Consider the following 14,434-nt stretch of genomic DNA (forward strand, 5'->3'; position numbering starts at 1 on the left):
GAAGACAAAGAAGCTATGCTCATGATGTCATGGACTGCTGTCTGTTAATAGAACTGGTGTGTTTTGGTGTAGCTGAAGGCATTCCCTATAGCATCAACTCCAGACACCGCTTTGTAGATCCATATAGGCATGGATGTGAACAATAATTTACTGTTGTTATAATATGACTGTTATGTGTTTTATAGAGTATTTTACAATAGCTTTATACCTATTTTAGCCAAATATAGTTAGGGACTAGAACTATCAGTTTTACAATTTTTTTTTTTTTTTTCCATTACACCCTTTGTACAGGTATAGATCCCTCCCAAAATACAGTGGAGGACCTGATGTTGCGAATCTGCCATGAAAACAAGGTTGACAGAAACATGTCTGTATGCCTTTACACTGCTGATGGTATGCCTTTGAATGATGACCCCTTCTTCAACACATGTAGGTGTTCAAATATATTGAAGATCATTTTCAAACATTTTTATTTCATAATGTAGAGACCATTGCAATGCCAAATGTGATGTTGTCTTGGTTAAACGTCAGTAAGCATCTAAAGAAAATCAATAATGATTACTAACTGTATTCAGTACAAATGTGAAAAAACAATTGTGTCTTATTAGTTTAGTCAGATTGTATATAGTTGTGAATTAATTTAAGATCAGGCAACATTTCAATCATAATCTATGCAGAAATCCACATCAAAGAGTTCACCAACTTTTTCTTGACACTTTGACATTCTGCATGTTGTTCAGTAATTTAATTTATTTGCATGCTTTATATCTTTATTATTAAAGGGTCTTTGAATGACCGACATATTACAAGTGGGAGTGAACTGTATGCCATATTTACACCAAGGGAAAATTTAACAGAGTTACCACTGACACAAAGACAGGCCAACATCAGAAATGAAGGACCAAGTGTCATCCGCTGTCACATAATGTTACAGGTACTGCTGCTGATGCTTGATCACCTTAATCAAAAATAGAAAATCTATTGTTTCACCAAAACAAATCCATACACAATTAGAATTGTTTTGGTTTTTCCATTAACACTGTAATGCATCAAATGTAAACCGAAGAATCTAACCATTACATGTCATTTAGCATGATACTAAATCAAATTCTAACCCAAAAGTCAAATGCTTTATATTTGTGCCAATATTTACCACTTTCCCAATCACCTTAGTGCTCATCCATGATTCAAGATTTTTGTCTCACACACTATTATATAGAACATGTATAACCAGCAGTGAAATGACATTTCCTCCTTGTCACTCATTTCAAATGAGTTAAACATACTCATCCTGCGTAATGACCAAAAATCTTCTCTATATGTGACCCTAGACCACAAAAGTCATAAGTCTCACAGGTATATTTGTAGCAATAGCCAAAAATACATTGTATGGGTCATACATTTTTCTTTAATGCCAGAAATCATGATTAAGATATTAAGTAAAGATCATTTTCTAATATGTATTGCCAAGAACTTCATTTGGACAACTTTTAAAGGCCTTTTCTGCAACCTCAGATTCCAGATTTTCAAATAGTTGTACCTCACCCTAATATTGTCCAATACTAACAAACCATACATTGATGGAAATTTCCGCATCAGTCATTTTGTTTTCCTTATTTGTTCAATAGGGAGACTTTGAAATCAAAGTCAACCTCGAAAGTGATACACTGAGAGATGTGACACTGCGGCTTTCTCTCGAAAGTAGTATACCAGCACCAGTTCTTCACATCAGGTCACTGATGATCATATCATTGAGATTACATAATTTGATATGCGCTAATTTTATTTTTACTTGATTTACTGTATGGTTTAAAATATCAAATCTTTTAGTATTGGGTTTCCAAGATTAATTTTTTTTTTCTTTTTTTCACAGAGGCGAAGAGTATAATCATGTTGACAAACTTAATGAGCTTGGTTTCTACAGTTCTACAGTTCTCTCTGTCATCATTTGATAATGAGAAACCAAATCCAAGTCTTTTGTTCCAAAAAGATGTCAGACCCTCAGTGAAGCAAACAGAGAAAGGCCTTAGTGTCTTTCTTTCAACGCTGTATGCCATTGTATGTAAAAAAAAATAAATAAATAAAAAAACTATCATTACGATTTTGTCAAGGTTTGATGCTTGCTGATCTAGAACCTGGGTCACCTAGAATGGTTGAATCCAAGTTGTAGACCAATCACAAATGCAGCTTCATCTTCAAAGGTTTATTCAAAAAGTGCCAAAATCACAAGAAAGTGCCAAAATTACAGTTTAAAAGCACAGTCCAACAGAAAATATTGGTTCAGATCTAATAGATAAGACCACACACACACAGACACCCCATGTTGGTATATATGTGGTTCAAGGATTCTTCATAGGCGTAATGATTTTTATACCGTACAAACTGGAGCCAACTGATCCACAACTCGTGCAGGTGCATCTCAAATTAGAATGACGTGGAAAAATTCATTTCAGTAATTCTCAGTTAAACTCAAATTGTGAAACTAGTGTATTAAATAAATTCAATGCACACAGATTGGAATAGTTGTAAGTCTTTGGTTCTTTCATTTGTCATGATTTTGGCTCACATTTAACAAACCCACCAATTCACAAACTCAACAAATTGGAATACTTCATAGGACCAAAAAAAAAAAAAAAAACAGTGAATTGTTGGCCTTTTTGGAAAGTATGTTTATTTACTGTACATGTACTCAATACTTGGTAGGGGCTCCTTTTGGTTTAATTACTGCCTCAGTTCGGCGTGGCATGGATGTGATCAGTTTGTGGCACAGCTGAGGTGGTATGGAAGCCCAGATTTCTTTGACAGTGGCCTTCAGCTCATCTGCATTTTTTGCTTCTCATTTTCCTCTCGACAATACTCCATAGATTCTCAATGGGGTTCAGCTCTGGTGAGTTTGCTGGCCAGTCAAGCACACCCAAGACCATGGTCATTTAACCAACATTTGGTGCTTTTGGCAGTGTGGGCAGGTGCCAAATCCTGCTCGAAAATGAAATCAGCATCTTCAAAAAGCTGGTCACCATTAGGAAGCCTGGAGTGCTCCAAAAGTTCTTGGTAAATGGGTGTAGTGATTTTGGTTTTCAAAAAACCATTGGACCAACACCAGCAGATGACATTGCAGCCCAAATCATCACAGACTGTGGAAACTTAACACTGGACTGAAGCAACTTGGGTTATGAGCTTCTCCACCGTTCCTCCGGACTCTAGGACCTTGGTTTCCAATTGAAATACCAAACTTTCTCTCATCTGAAAAGAGAACTTTAGACCACTGGCTAACAGTCCAGTTCTACTTCTCCTTAGCCCATGTAAGACGCTTCTGACGTTGTCTTTGGTTCAGCAAATTCCTTGCCACTTCTGTGTGTGGTGGCTCTCGATGCCTTGACCCCTGCCTCAGTCCATTCCTTTTTGAAGTTCACTCAAATTCTTGAATTGATTTTGTTTGACTTTGGCTGCGGTTCTCTGCATCTGTGCATCTTTTCCTTCCACACTTTTTCATTCCACTCAACTTTCTGTTAACATGCTTGGATACAGCACTCTTTGAACAGCCAGCTTCTTCTCAGGCAATTAATGTTTGTGGCTCACCCTCCTTGTTAAGTGTCAATGATTGTCTTCTGGACAACTGTCAGATCAGTAGTCTTCCCCATGATTGTGCAGCCTAGTGAACCAAACTGAGAGACCGTTTTGAAAGCTCAGGAAACCTTTTCAGGTGTTTTGAGTTGATTAGCTGATTGGCATGTCACCATATTCTAATTTGAGATCGTGAATTGGTATTGTTTTTTTTATTTTTTATTAAATGTGACTCACAATAATCGCAATTAAAAGAACCAAAGACTTAAACTACTTCAGTCTCTGTGCACTGAATTTATTTAACACAAGAGTTTCACAATTTGAGTAATTGAAATGAACTTTTCAACAACATAATTTGAGAGACACTTGTAATTACCGGTAACTGTTTCTTGACAACAGGTTTGAGGCCTGCAGCTGCAAATTTCAAATTAAACATATTGCTTTCTTTTTCAGTGCAACTATTAATAAGATCTGTATATTGTCCTATTCTTCAGAAACATAAACACTGTGGAGACGAATTTAAGAAAGTGGTGGCATATATTAGGAGACTGAGTGGATGCAATGCTTTGGGTCAAAGTTTATTGCAAATGATCTGCAGGAACTTGCATTTAACTAGAAACCAAAAGGTAGGTTAAAGTGTGCAAATTAGTCACTTAATGGAGTTTTACACACAGATATAAAGTGAATTATCATTGTTATATCTACTAAATATTTAAGTCCGATCATAAATCTTTAAATAAATTATTTATATTTTCATTTCAGATTGCTGTTGTTGAGGGTCTTTACTTTCTTTTCCGAGAGTTGTTACCAGGTCGTAATGAAACATCAGGCCCAAAGGTCATTGAAGATGGTGATGTTTTTGAATATGCAAATATTTGCTGGGCTTACTTGATTGCTCAAGGAGAGGTATGTTTGCAGTTTTTTTTTTCTTCTTTTCTTGACCACACTTCATAAATCAGTTTAGAAGCTGTTCAGTAACTATTTTTCATTCTAGTAGCATGGAGTAAAAGGACTGTAAAGTGAATCTTAAATGACCACATGTACACATAAACGTTATCAATAAAAAAAATATATACTTTCTTGGTCTGTTATGTTTACAGATACTAGATTTGCATTGATTGTAGAATTTTTCTGTTACACAAAACTGGCTGACTGAAAACCATTTTTTTATTTTTCAATTCAGGATGAAAGTCCTGATCTGGAGACCTATGCTACAATTTCTTTGAAAGGTTATCCTACTGGCCAGCGGCTGTATGAGCCAGTGAGAGTACCAGGGACACCAGAAGTATTTGACAGGTCATACATACTGGAAAAAATCACAGGTAAAAACTGGAACTGAGATGTTTGTTATACCATCCTCTTAATTCATCGCCACATCCATAATATGGTTTTATTTTAGATGGTGTAAAAATTCCAAACTGTGATGAGGTGAATCTACTGGAGTCATCGATTAAAAGAGCTACAGATATCGAGAGAATTTCGCTTAGTCTTCCGCCATCATTTGATAGGTTTCCATTTTGGATCTTTTATAACAGCACCCCACAAGGTTGCAAGTATGTCATGTTTACGAGTCTTAAAACTATATTTGATAAATATAATGTATATTTAAAACAATATAACATTTTTATACAAAATGCCTTGTTAAAGCTTTCAGATTGAACGGAAGAAAACATTTTCAGACATGTTTGAGGATATCAAACGGTACAGTCACCTGATTGTCACACCACCACTACAGCTGGCAAATATGGGAAATGAGGGTCCTCTGCTGGTGTATCTCAGTGAAGGTCCAATTTCTATATTGTCTCAATGCTAATTGCTAGACTGTTTAATCAGTTGATTATACTGTAAATATTAGGGCTGCCCCCTAATAGTCGACTAATCGTTATTCGACCAGGAGAGGCTTGGTTGACCAAAATCTTCGACCAAAAAAAAGTCACAGTTTGTGATGGACTGATCGTTAACGGTTAGTCTAAACGCTTCCATGTCATCAATTATCTCAAATGTGGCTTATCTGAAATATGTAAGTATTTGCAACTTAACATGGCCACTCAATCTAATGTTAACCTATAAAAATATGTGCTGCATCAAGTGTCTGTGCAGAGTATGGAAGCTGAACAGTAGTGCGCTCACTGCAGGACAGGTAAAGGTGCTGGTGTGGTCACTCTTAAAATACTCCCTCATTTTTGGTAATACAGATAAGAGTAATGTATCATAAGAGTAATGTATTATTGCTTATCCTCTATGTGCAACCTTTATGAAACAAAGCACATTAGTATGAAAAGCGAAGTGTGCTCTGATTGGCGACCTATTCAGTGCATTGTGATTGGCTGAATGACTCAAGTGTGTGACGGAAATCTTATGCCCCTTACCATACTGTGATGCGTGACCCAGTCAGAGCACCAGCACTTCTCTCCCAGGATCAGGAAACGGTCCTCCATAAAGTGTGCTGCACACATCTGAATATTTGGGTTGAACTGTTCTGAAACAACTTAACCAGTGATTTGTAGTCTAGTCCTCTTTTGAAAGGCCAAACAAAGTATTTTCGCTTTCACAATGAAACTGCATCTCCACAACATGGCACCAGCAGCAACAGCAAGAATCAAAGTTACGCCTCCTTTCTTTGAGTTAACATTTGGGCAGTATTATGCAAATCTTCCCACATCGTGAAGTAGACGTGAGGTCGTGTTTTAGGAGGGCATGGACGAGTCTTAACTTTTAAAAAGAAAATCTCTTTGGATTTGAGACTTTAGTCTTTGCAACTTTAGGAATCCTATCTATTCACGAACAGCTTGTGACTCCAAAGAGAATCATATGACATCATATGACCCCTTTAAAAATATATAGAGAGTGAAATGCTTTACAATGAACCAGTTAAAATGGAAAACAAATTATCTTATGTTATCCGAATATAACATGCATACAGGTGCATCACTGTCGACTTAAATTTTCATGCCAAAAGCAAAGAAGGCACTAGTTAATCAAATTATTAAAATGTTAATGCAGTCTCCAAACTGTTTTTCACTGACAGATTTATAATAATTACTTCCAAGGGTGTGCTGTGACAAGCTTTATGTGAGTGCTTGAGCATTTATTAGGCCATGTAGCCAAATCCTTAGTCGAGGGCAGCCCTAGTAAATATACAAGATAGACAGCACAAATAGGAGATTTGTATCTAAGTTTCAGTCGCCTGAGTAAAACCTAACAAGATTGTTTTTCCCTATTTTTATTTTTATATCAATGTTGTCTCATATTCTGACATTGAATAAACATTGTTTATATAGATAATCTAGGTGTTTACTTGAACAAAGTCAAGGGAGAACAGTTTAAGATTTGGGTTTACGACTGTCTGTCTGGAAAAGAGGCTACAAAAAATGTGAAAGATCTGGCTAAAATGTAAGTATATATCTTTCCTATAAATAAAGGGCTATGATATAATAGTATTTTAATAAATGCCAATTCACCAGAGTAAACTTTTAATGTTTAAACTGAATATGAAAACTTAAATCAGTATTTTACTGCCAATTTTACCAATAGCATTATACAATTAAACTGCAAATAAGTTTGATCATAGAAAGCAGATTGGAACATCTAACAATAAAAACATTTTACATTTGCTGATTAAATGTTTATTTTATGCATCTAGCATAAAGCTATAAAGCAGCTCTTTTAAGCTTGTACATATTTGTATTCCAGAACAAGTTGTATAAATATTTAATTTATTTTACCCATTCAGGCTCAATGATACCAGAACTGACAACACCGTTGAAGTCAGTAAAACCCCCAAAGAGGCAATTGTGGTAAGATAAATTAAATGTTTGTAATGTTTACTACACTTTCAAATGGCTATAATCCCCATGTGTGCCAGGACACAGAATTTAAGTACATGCTTGCTTTTTGAGGAAAGTCATAGTGCTTTACAAAGCTTTTTTTCCCCATAGCCAGTTCACATAAAATTTGTTGTTACTGTTAATAGACTTAAGCAGATGTGAAATCATTATTTTTGTATGTTCACTTGTACACAATGTTTTAAATAATTACAAAGCTCTATGGTTTCATGAGGCAATTATATTTTAGTAACTAGTAATTATGTACACAATAGCCAAACCGCTAACATAGAGAGTGCATAATTTACATTGATTTACAAGCTATTAATTCAAATGAATTTATAAATGTTCTTATCAGGTGCTCTTTGATTCAAGTTCTTCAATGATGGAAGAGTGTTATGACACTGACAGTCAGATGATGCGAATTGATGCCGTCAAGCAAATCTTTGACAGCTTTTCAAACCGAAGCATGTCATATGATTTTCAGCATGTCATCTGCCTTGTGATGTTTAACGACAAAGTTAAAACCCTTCTAAAATTCACTGAAAATTTGGAAGCCTTCAAGGTATTTTTGTCCTGATTGTTACACCATTATCTCAAAGACAGAAAAAAAACATTTATAATAAATGACAGTTGAATCAATGTATTGCATAATCTTTTTTTTTTTTGTGTAGGAGCAAGTGCATGGTATTGAAGCATCTGGGTACACAAGGTTATATGATGCACTTGTTCGTGGTATCTCAGAGCTTGACAATATCAAGAAAAGTTTTCCAGCTTGCAGATGTCGCATCTTGTGTTTGACAGATGGAAACGATATCAGGTGTGTCTTTGTGTATCTGTTCTTATACTACTTGAATTGATGGACTTAATGTAACTACAACAGCTAAAACGATTGTGGATAACATTTGTTGTCTAATCTACAGTTCCATGAGTAATCCAGTCACCATTGCCAAAAAATTGATGGCCAGCAATATTGTGGTCGATGCAGTTGTTGTTGGCATGGCAGATAACACAGTTTTACATGGAATCAGCTATGTAACAGGTTTGTGTATTAACATTTTTATATTGTGCCATCTGGGAAGTCGTGGCCTAATGGTTAGAGATTCTGACTTGTAATACAAAGGTTGTGAGTTCGAGTTTCAGGCCGGCAGGGTTTGTAGGTGGGGTTGGGGTGGTTGTGGGGGTATGGGGTTAAATTTACAGCGCTCTTTCCAGCCTAAATACCACGACTGAGGTGCCCTTGTGCAAGGCACCAAACCCCCAACTGCTCCCCGGGCGCTGCAGAAAAAATGGCTGCCCACTGCTCTGGGTGTTTATTCACTGCTGTGTGCGCACTTTGGATGGGTTAAATGGCTCACAATACTGATGTCACTAATGTTGTTTTTTTTGCTCTTTTTAAAAAATTTAAAAATGTTTGGTCACACTATTATCAAACATACAAGGCAAGTTATAACTTTTTTTTTCTTAAATTTAGTAAATATTTCAGTATTTTCTGTAAAAAAGAATAAATAAAAGTTGAAACTTGTTTCTGCATTTTTGAACATCTGGTATGTAAAACCAATTTGACCCAATGGTGTGACTGTATTAGTACACAATTCTCAGAACAGCACTGTAGCTATGGTCAGGAATCTTCTAAATCAACTGCCATGACACCATAATGCACAGACTAATAGATGAACAAATGCACAATACAGATAACAGCACAATATGTTAACAAATTACCTAAAACTGAGGGCAATAAAATAAACGAAAATACCAGATCCGTAAATATTAAGAGAAAAAAATAGTATTAGTATTTATTTTAACACATCTATAAAATATATGCAAACTAATTTAACTTATATTTCCCCGGTATTATATTACAGGTTTTTATAACATTGCTTTTTAGGCACCATGCTACCCATTTGGTATGATAATGCCAGAGTTGATGTTTCCACTGGAACCAGATTAGGCAAAGTATATTGTAATGAACTTGCGACTGCAGTTGGTGCAGTAGAATCCATGTGCAGACGTTTGACAATCAAACACCAAACGGACAAATCCAAACTTTAGGCAGGGAATTGTTGTCGAGATAATGCAGAGGTTGATAATACAGTGAGACAGTCCAACAGCAAACAAATCCAAAATATTAATCCAAATCCAGAAAAGGCAAGGTAAATCATTAACAGAAGGCAATCCAATAATCATGAAACAAAGGCTGTAGAACTGGTAATGCTTTATGAGGGAGTGTGACAACATGGTTTACTGTGTGTGTGTGTGTGTGTGTGTGTGTGTATATAAACACAAGTTGTTTTTGTTTGCTTTTAATACTTACATTGAAAATGTAGTCTTGTACTCAAATAAAACTTTGAATTACTTTTTTACTTGAGTAAAAGTACTAGATTTCTGATGTAATTAAGTATTAAATTATATTTAATATGAAACACAGTGCAGTAAAAAGTACGTAAAACGTAAAGACGTAAAAGTTATCTGAAGACAACACACTGATAAAGTACAGATACTTTTTAAATAAATAAAAATGTACTTTTAAAGCAGAGTTAAAATACTCCACTACTGTCCACCTCTATAGGGCCTCTTGCACTAGCCAAATATGAGTTGAAACCGCTGCAGCTAAAAACTCAAGGGACTAAGCTTTTGTTGATTACAGGTTTTAGTTAAAAATATTATTCTTTTTCTGTTGATTTTAGGTGGATATTGCTTTAAGCCCGAGAATGCAAAAGCTGCTCTAAGGCTTTTTGAGATGGAAACTGTCTTGTCCATGGAGCTGAGGGCAGAGAGACGAAGGGTACCAGTCTCTTCCATAAAAACAGAGGTATGAAAGCCATTACCTACCATACATTACAGATGATGTACTGTATTCTTAGATTTTAAATGAATGCATAATATATTAAAATGTATTTGAAATACATTTATTTCATAGTATGTATACTACAAATAAATGTACATCTATGTACTTAAAATAAACTGCAACTGTATTTTACTAAACTGGGATATTTTAAGGCTGCTTTTTGATTGTGCTAAAGTGTATTTAACAATATAAAACTTCATAATCATCGGGAAGGAGGAGGCGGGAGCTGGCAGACAATCAAATGAAAGCTTTAATGATAAAAATAAACCCAAAACAGCACGACAGCCCCTCGCGGACGACTGTCACGCACAAACAAAAGCAAAACACAAAATAAAGCCCAGGCCTGGTCCTCTCTTTTCCTTCACTGTCGTCGCTCTTTTGTATCCTTCCAATCTCCGTGGGACGCGAGACCGGTGAGGAGCAGGTGTCGCTCATTTCCAATCACTCCACCGGCCTCGTTCCGTTCCCACGGCTCTCGGCCCCTCCCCACTCGTCACAGTCGAACTATTGCAAGTATACTTCAGCTACACTTTAATTATCTTCCTTTTAAAAACCTTTATTATTCCAAAGATCTTATAATCCTCATCAATAGTGACATTAAAACACATTTTAGGCTTAATATCAAGAAATGTGCATTGTGCATAAGTGCTCCAAATAAAGTTGAAATTATTTTAACATCAGTAAGTCTTGAGCGATATGTCGGTAAATATGCTGATAGATTTGAACTATACTTAGTTTGAAATGAATGTGTATTGATTATTATTATTATTATTATTATTATTACTTTTTTTTTTTTTAACTAGGGTTGTATATACATGTATATCTGATAAAAAAAAAAAAAAATATTGTTGAAAATGTCTATCAACAGCAAGATTATAATAGTTTTTTTTTTTTTTATCAATAGGAAGACTTGACCAAAATTTTTGCCTACCATGGCTACGATGAAAGACCAGAAATGAAGATTCCTGCTCAAATCACTAAGAAAGCGGCCAGGACAGAGAAGTATTATTGACTGTCAACACATACAGACTACAAGTCCGCTGTTTATTTTTTAACACGTGAACAAGAGATTGATATGGATCTCTCCACTTAATTTGTTACACATCAAATACGGTTTCCAGCTCTAAGCCTTTACTCCTTTTCATGCATTTATAGCCAAGCTTTTAAAAAGTTGCAATGTGCATTTGAGATCTAAAATAGTGTTTGGACCCAGAAACTATGACGCGTGATAGTTTTGTTTGTGCAAAATTACTATGATTACAAAACGATGACTGTTGTTATTTAAAAACGCACATGGTTCTTTTCTTTAAAAGTATTATAGCAAATATTCCCAAAGTACAGACTGGTAAATAATAGGGAATATAATGGTAGCCTTACTATTTTTATACTACATACTAATATACAATTAATTTCTTTATTAGTGTACTTAAAAAGAAGATCCAAGAATGCAAGACAGGCCGCTTCATGGAGAAAGATAAACGGATCATAGAAGAACTGAAGAGTCTTCACTGTGATCCCCATCCATTTTGTTCTGTGTATCCCTCAGAAACAGACTTCAGTAAGTATAAATCTGCTTTAAAGGTCAAAAGACAATTCAAGCTTTTTCTCCTGCTGTTAGATTTTCATGCATGAAGTGTACAAATAGTTCCTAACATAAGTAATTGTGAATTATTTGATCAATAATTAAGTAATAATCAACAATATCACTAACGGGGAGCATACACCAAACTAAGATGCTTGCATATCTTTACAAAACTCTCCTAATGTTTTTTGATACTTGACTAATTTGTCAATGACTTTTACTATGAAGTATGTAGTCTAAAATCTGCCACTTGATCCTCGGATGTGGTGTCCATTGCTTCCTCTAATTAAATGTAGTCAAAGTTACACAAAGTAAAACGTACAATAAAGTTGTCATGCAATTTACATTTTCCTTTTTTTTTCAGCTTTTTGGAGGATTGTCATGAAAGGACCGGCTGAAACTCCCTATGAGAATGGAACCTTTGAGCTGTATTGTCAGTTTGGCCGTGATTATCCAGTGAAACCACCTGTTGTTCGGTTCTATACTCCTGTATCCTTAAGCCTTAGAAGTGCCCCAGTAATTTTCAGAAACTAATTTCTGTTTTTGATTAATATATTAAGAGTACAGCGCAGAAAACCTTAGCATTTTGTACTCTGTAAAGTTCTTAACTGCAGTATAGATCTACCATTGCAACATCAACAGTGTGGGAAGGATTTGCCACAACATATTTGATCGAAACTACTCGGCTGATGTTACTATGAGAGAGATCTTGGATGCTGTACATGGACTTCTGATACTCCCAGAGGCAGAAGATCCACTAGACAGGTAGCCTCTTATTCTTCATTGGTGTTTTTTTGTTTTTATTTTTTATTATTATTCAATGAACTTAATCTAATATAATCAGAACCGAGATGAAAGCTCATTCAAGTTGGAAAATGCATTACATTATTTATCATTGATCCGATTCTAAATGTAATAAACTTAAATACAATAATGAATGAGTACATTTATTTTTGTCCACTGTCTATTGTTTCTTTAGCATATTAGCAGAGGAATTCCTGACCAGCAAAGAAGTCTACGAGCAAGCAGCTAAAGATAACACTGCAATAAACGCATGTCAGTCCATGGAATCCATTGAAAAGGTCAATTCTTTTTCATTCAGTTATTACCAACAACTGATTCCCAGACATTTTGTCAGAGGAATCCTGTTTATGAATATTAAAGGACACGCTGTCTACAGTCATAGTTTTAAATGTCTGAAGCACAAATAAAAAATATATATTTTTAAAGAGTGAAAATATGAGATTCGAATATAGAAGCATACTTGAGCAGCCCCCTTCCCATTATTTCAACCGGTTAAAATGATATTTAATAATGTAGTAAGCAATCTGAGCTCTGTACACTTGTAGTAAATTAAATTGAGAATAATTCCTATATGTTAGGATATTATCTTGTTCTATATTAATAAAAAAAAAATCACCAATGATTATTTTTATTTTTCCCATTTAATCTGCTTTTCAGCAATACATAGGTGAGAGCAATGTTCAAGTGCCTCCTCATCTGGTATGTCCCTTGTCAGGGAAGATATTCGTTGATCCCGTCAAGGCCAAAGGTGGATGTGTGTACGAGCGAAGAGCCATTGAGGAATATCTTAAGACGTAAGATTCAGTGGATTAGTTTCTGAAAATGTACATTTGCATTCCATTGATATTTTATTTTTGTGTTAGTGCATTGAGAGTTTGGAGTTGGGTGCTCAAAGGAATAGTCTTGTTTCTTACTGTTCATGAGGAGTTGCACCATTGAAGTACATAAAACATCTGGGAAAGTCAGTTTACTCCTTGAGGAAATGTTATGGTATACAAGGTTGAAACTAAGATTTGCAAAAGACTGTGATGATGAACATGAATAACAGGGTTCCTTACTAGACAGAGGCCCACAGACGAGCTATTTGCTCAGATAGGTGTCTGCTCCACCTGTGGGGGTTATCAAAGGATGTCTCTCGTTTTGCCATCTTCTATAATGAGGTGTATAGTAGAAATATAATATAATTTATTTATAAATTTTTTCATTTTTGCAGGAACAACAATGATCCAGTTACAGGGAAGCCACTTAGCTGCACAGATCTTACTCCAGATAAGAACATGAAAAAGTCTGTTGTGGAGTATCGTACATCCCAGATTGAGGAAACCGATCCCTAAATAAAGTAGATATTGCTTTGGCAATGATTCAGCTGCACTATAATAATCACACAATACTCATATCTATAATATCCATTCTCTTTTGATTGTGGAACCCAACTTTTTACATTTCACGTGTAGAAATGACAAAATTACACTGCATATTATGGTGCATATGTTGTTCAGTTCATCTTTGTATATTTAAGTTACAGAAGAGAGGTTATAATGGGGAAAAAAAATCTTTGAATCTCTTTAATGGACAGAGAAATATACTTAACTTTCGGGGGGTGGGGGGTTTGTAAGAAAAACTGAGAAAACTAGTTTGTATGAGGGGTAGAGTTGCTGTTTTACTTCACCAATGTTATTTAGGTTTAAAATGTGTTAAATTTACATTTTCCATAACCTGTGAGTATTGGTTGCTTTGTTTATATGCATTCGGAGGTTCCAAATAAAGTATGTATGCATGTATGTATTATATTCAGGTCACAAATGCACATGG

The 14,434-nt window shown here is 35.2% G+C and overlaps 1 protein-coding gene across 2 annotated transcripts in view; it reads left to right on the top strand.

The window, feature by feature from the left end:
* The window catches only part of LOC132095184 (uncharacterized), a 34,438-nt gene extending 20,035 nt beyond the window's left edge, over positions 1-14,403 (top strand). Inside the window, exons 1-21 of one of the 2 annotated variants that reach the window (XM_059499983.1) lie at positions 798-934; positions 1,629-1,732; positions 1,874-2,058; positions 4,059-4,190; positions 4,327-4,470; positions 4,748-4,886; positions 4,964-5,117; positions 5,212-5,348; positions 6,846-6,957; positions 7,298-7,361; positions 7,747-7,953; positions 8,063-8,208; positions 8,312-8,430; positions 10,076-10,200; positions 11,141-11,238; positions 11,658-11,794; positions 12,183-12,307; positions 12,438-12,583; positions 12,798-12,900; positions 13,280-13,416; positions 13,836-14,403. In XM_059499983.1, the coding sequence (XP_059355966.1) occupies positions 1,891-2,058; positions 4,059-4,190; positions 4,327-4,470; positions 4,748-4,886; positions 4,964-5,117; positions 5,212-5,348; positions 6,846-6,957; positions 7,298-7,361; positions 7,747-7,953; positions 8,063-8,208; positions 8,312-8,430; positions 10,076-10,200; positions 11,141-11,238; positions 11,658-11,794; positions 12,183-12,307; positions 12,438-12,583; positions 12,798-12,900; positions 13,280-13,416; positions 13,836-13,956 (2,514 nt within the window). In that variant the 5' untranslated portion in view covers positions 798-934; positions 1,629-1,732; positions 1,874-1,890 and the 3' untranslated portion in view covers positions 13,957-14,403. Of the gene's footprint in view, positions 1-291; positions 430-782; positions 935-1,628; positions 1,733-1,873; positions 2,059-4,058; positions 4,191-4,326; positions 4,471-4,747; positions 4,887-4,963; positions 5,118-5,211; positions 5,349-6,845; positions 6,958-7,297; positions 7,362-7,746; positions 7,954-8,062; positions 8,209-8,311; positions 8,431-10,075; positions 10,201-11,140; positions 11,239-11,657; positions 11,795-12,182; positions 12,308-12,437; positions 12,584-12,797; positions 12,901-13,279; positions 13,417-13,835 lie in introns of those variants that run through there. The other variant, XM_059499982.1, reaches the window with a different exon arrangement.
* The last annotated feature ends 31 nt before the right edge of the window (positions 14,404-14,434 follow it).

This window comes from Carassius carassius, chromosome 19, assembly GCF_963082965.1.
Source record: "Carassius carassius chromosome 19, fCarCar2.1, whole genome shotgun sequence".
NCBI lineage: Eukaryota > Metazoa > Chordata > Actinopteri > Cypriniformes > Cyprinidae > Carassius > Carassius carassius.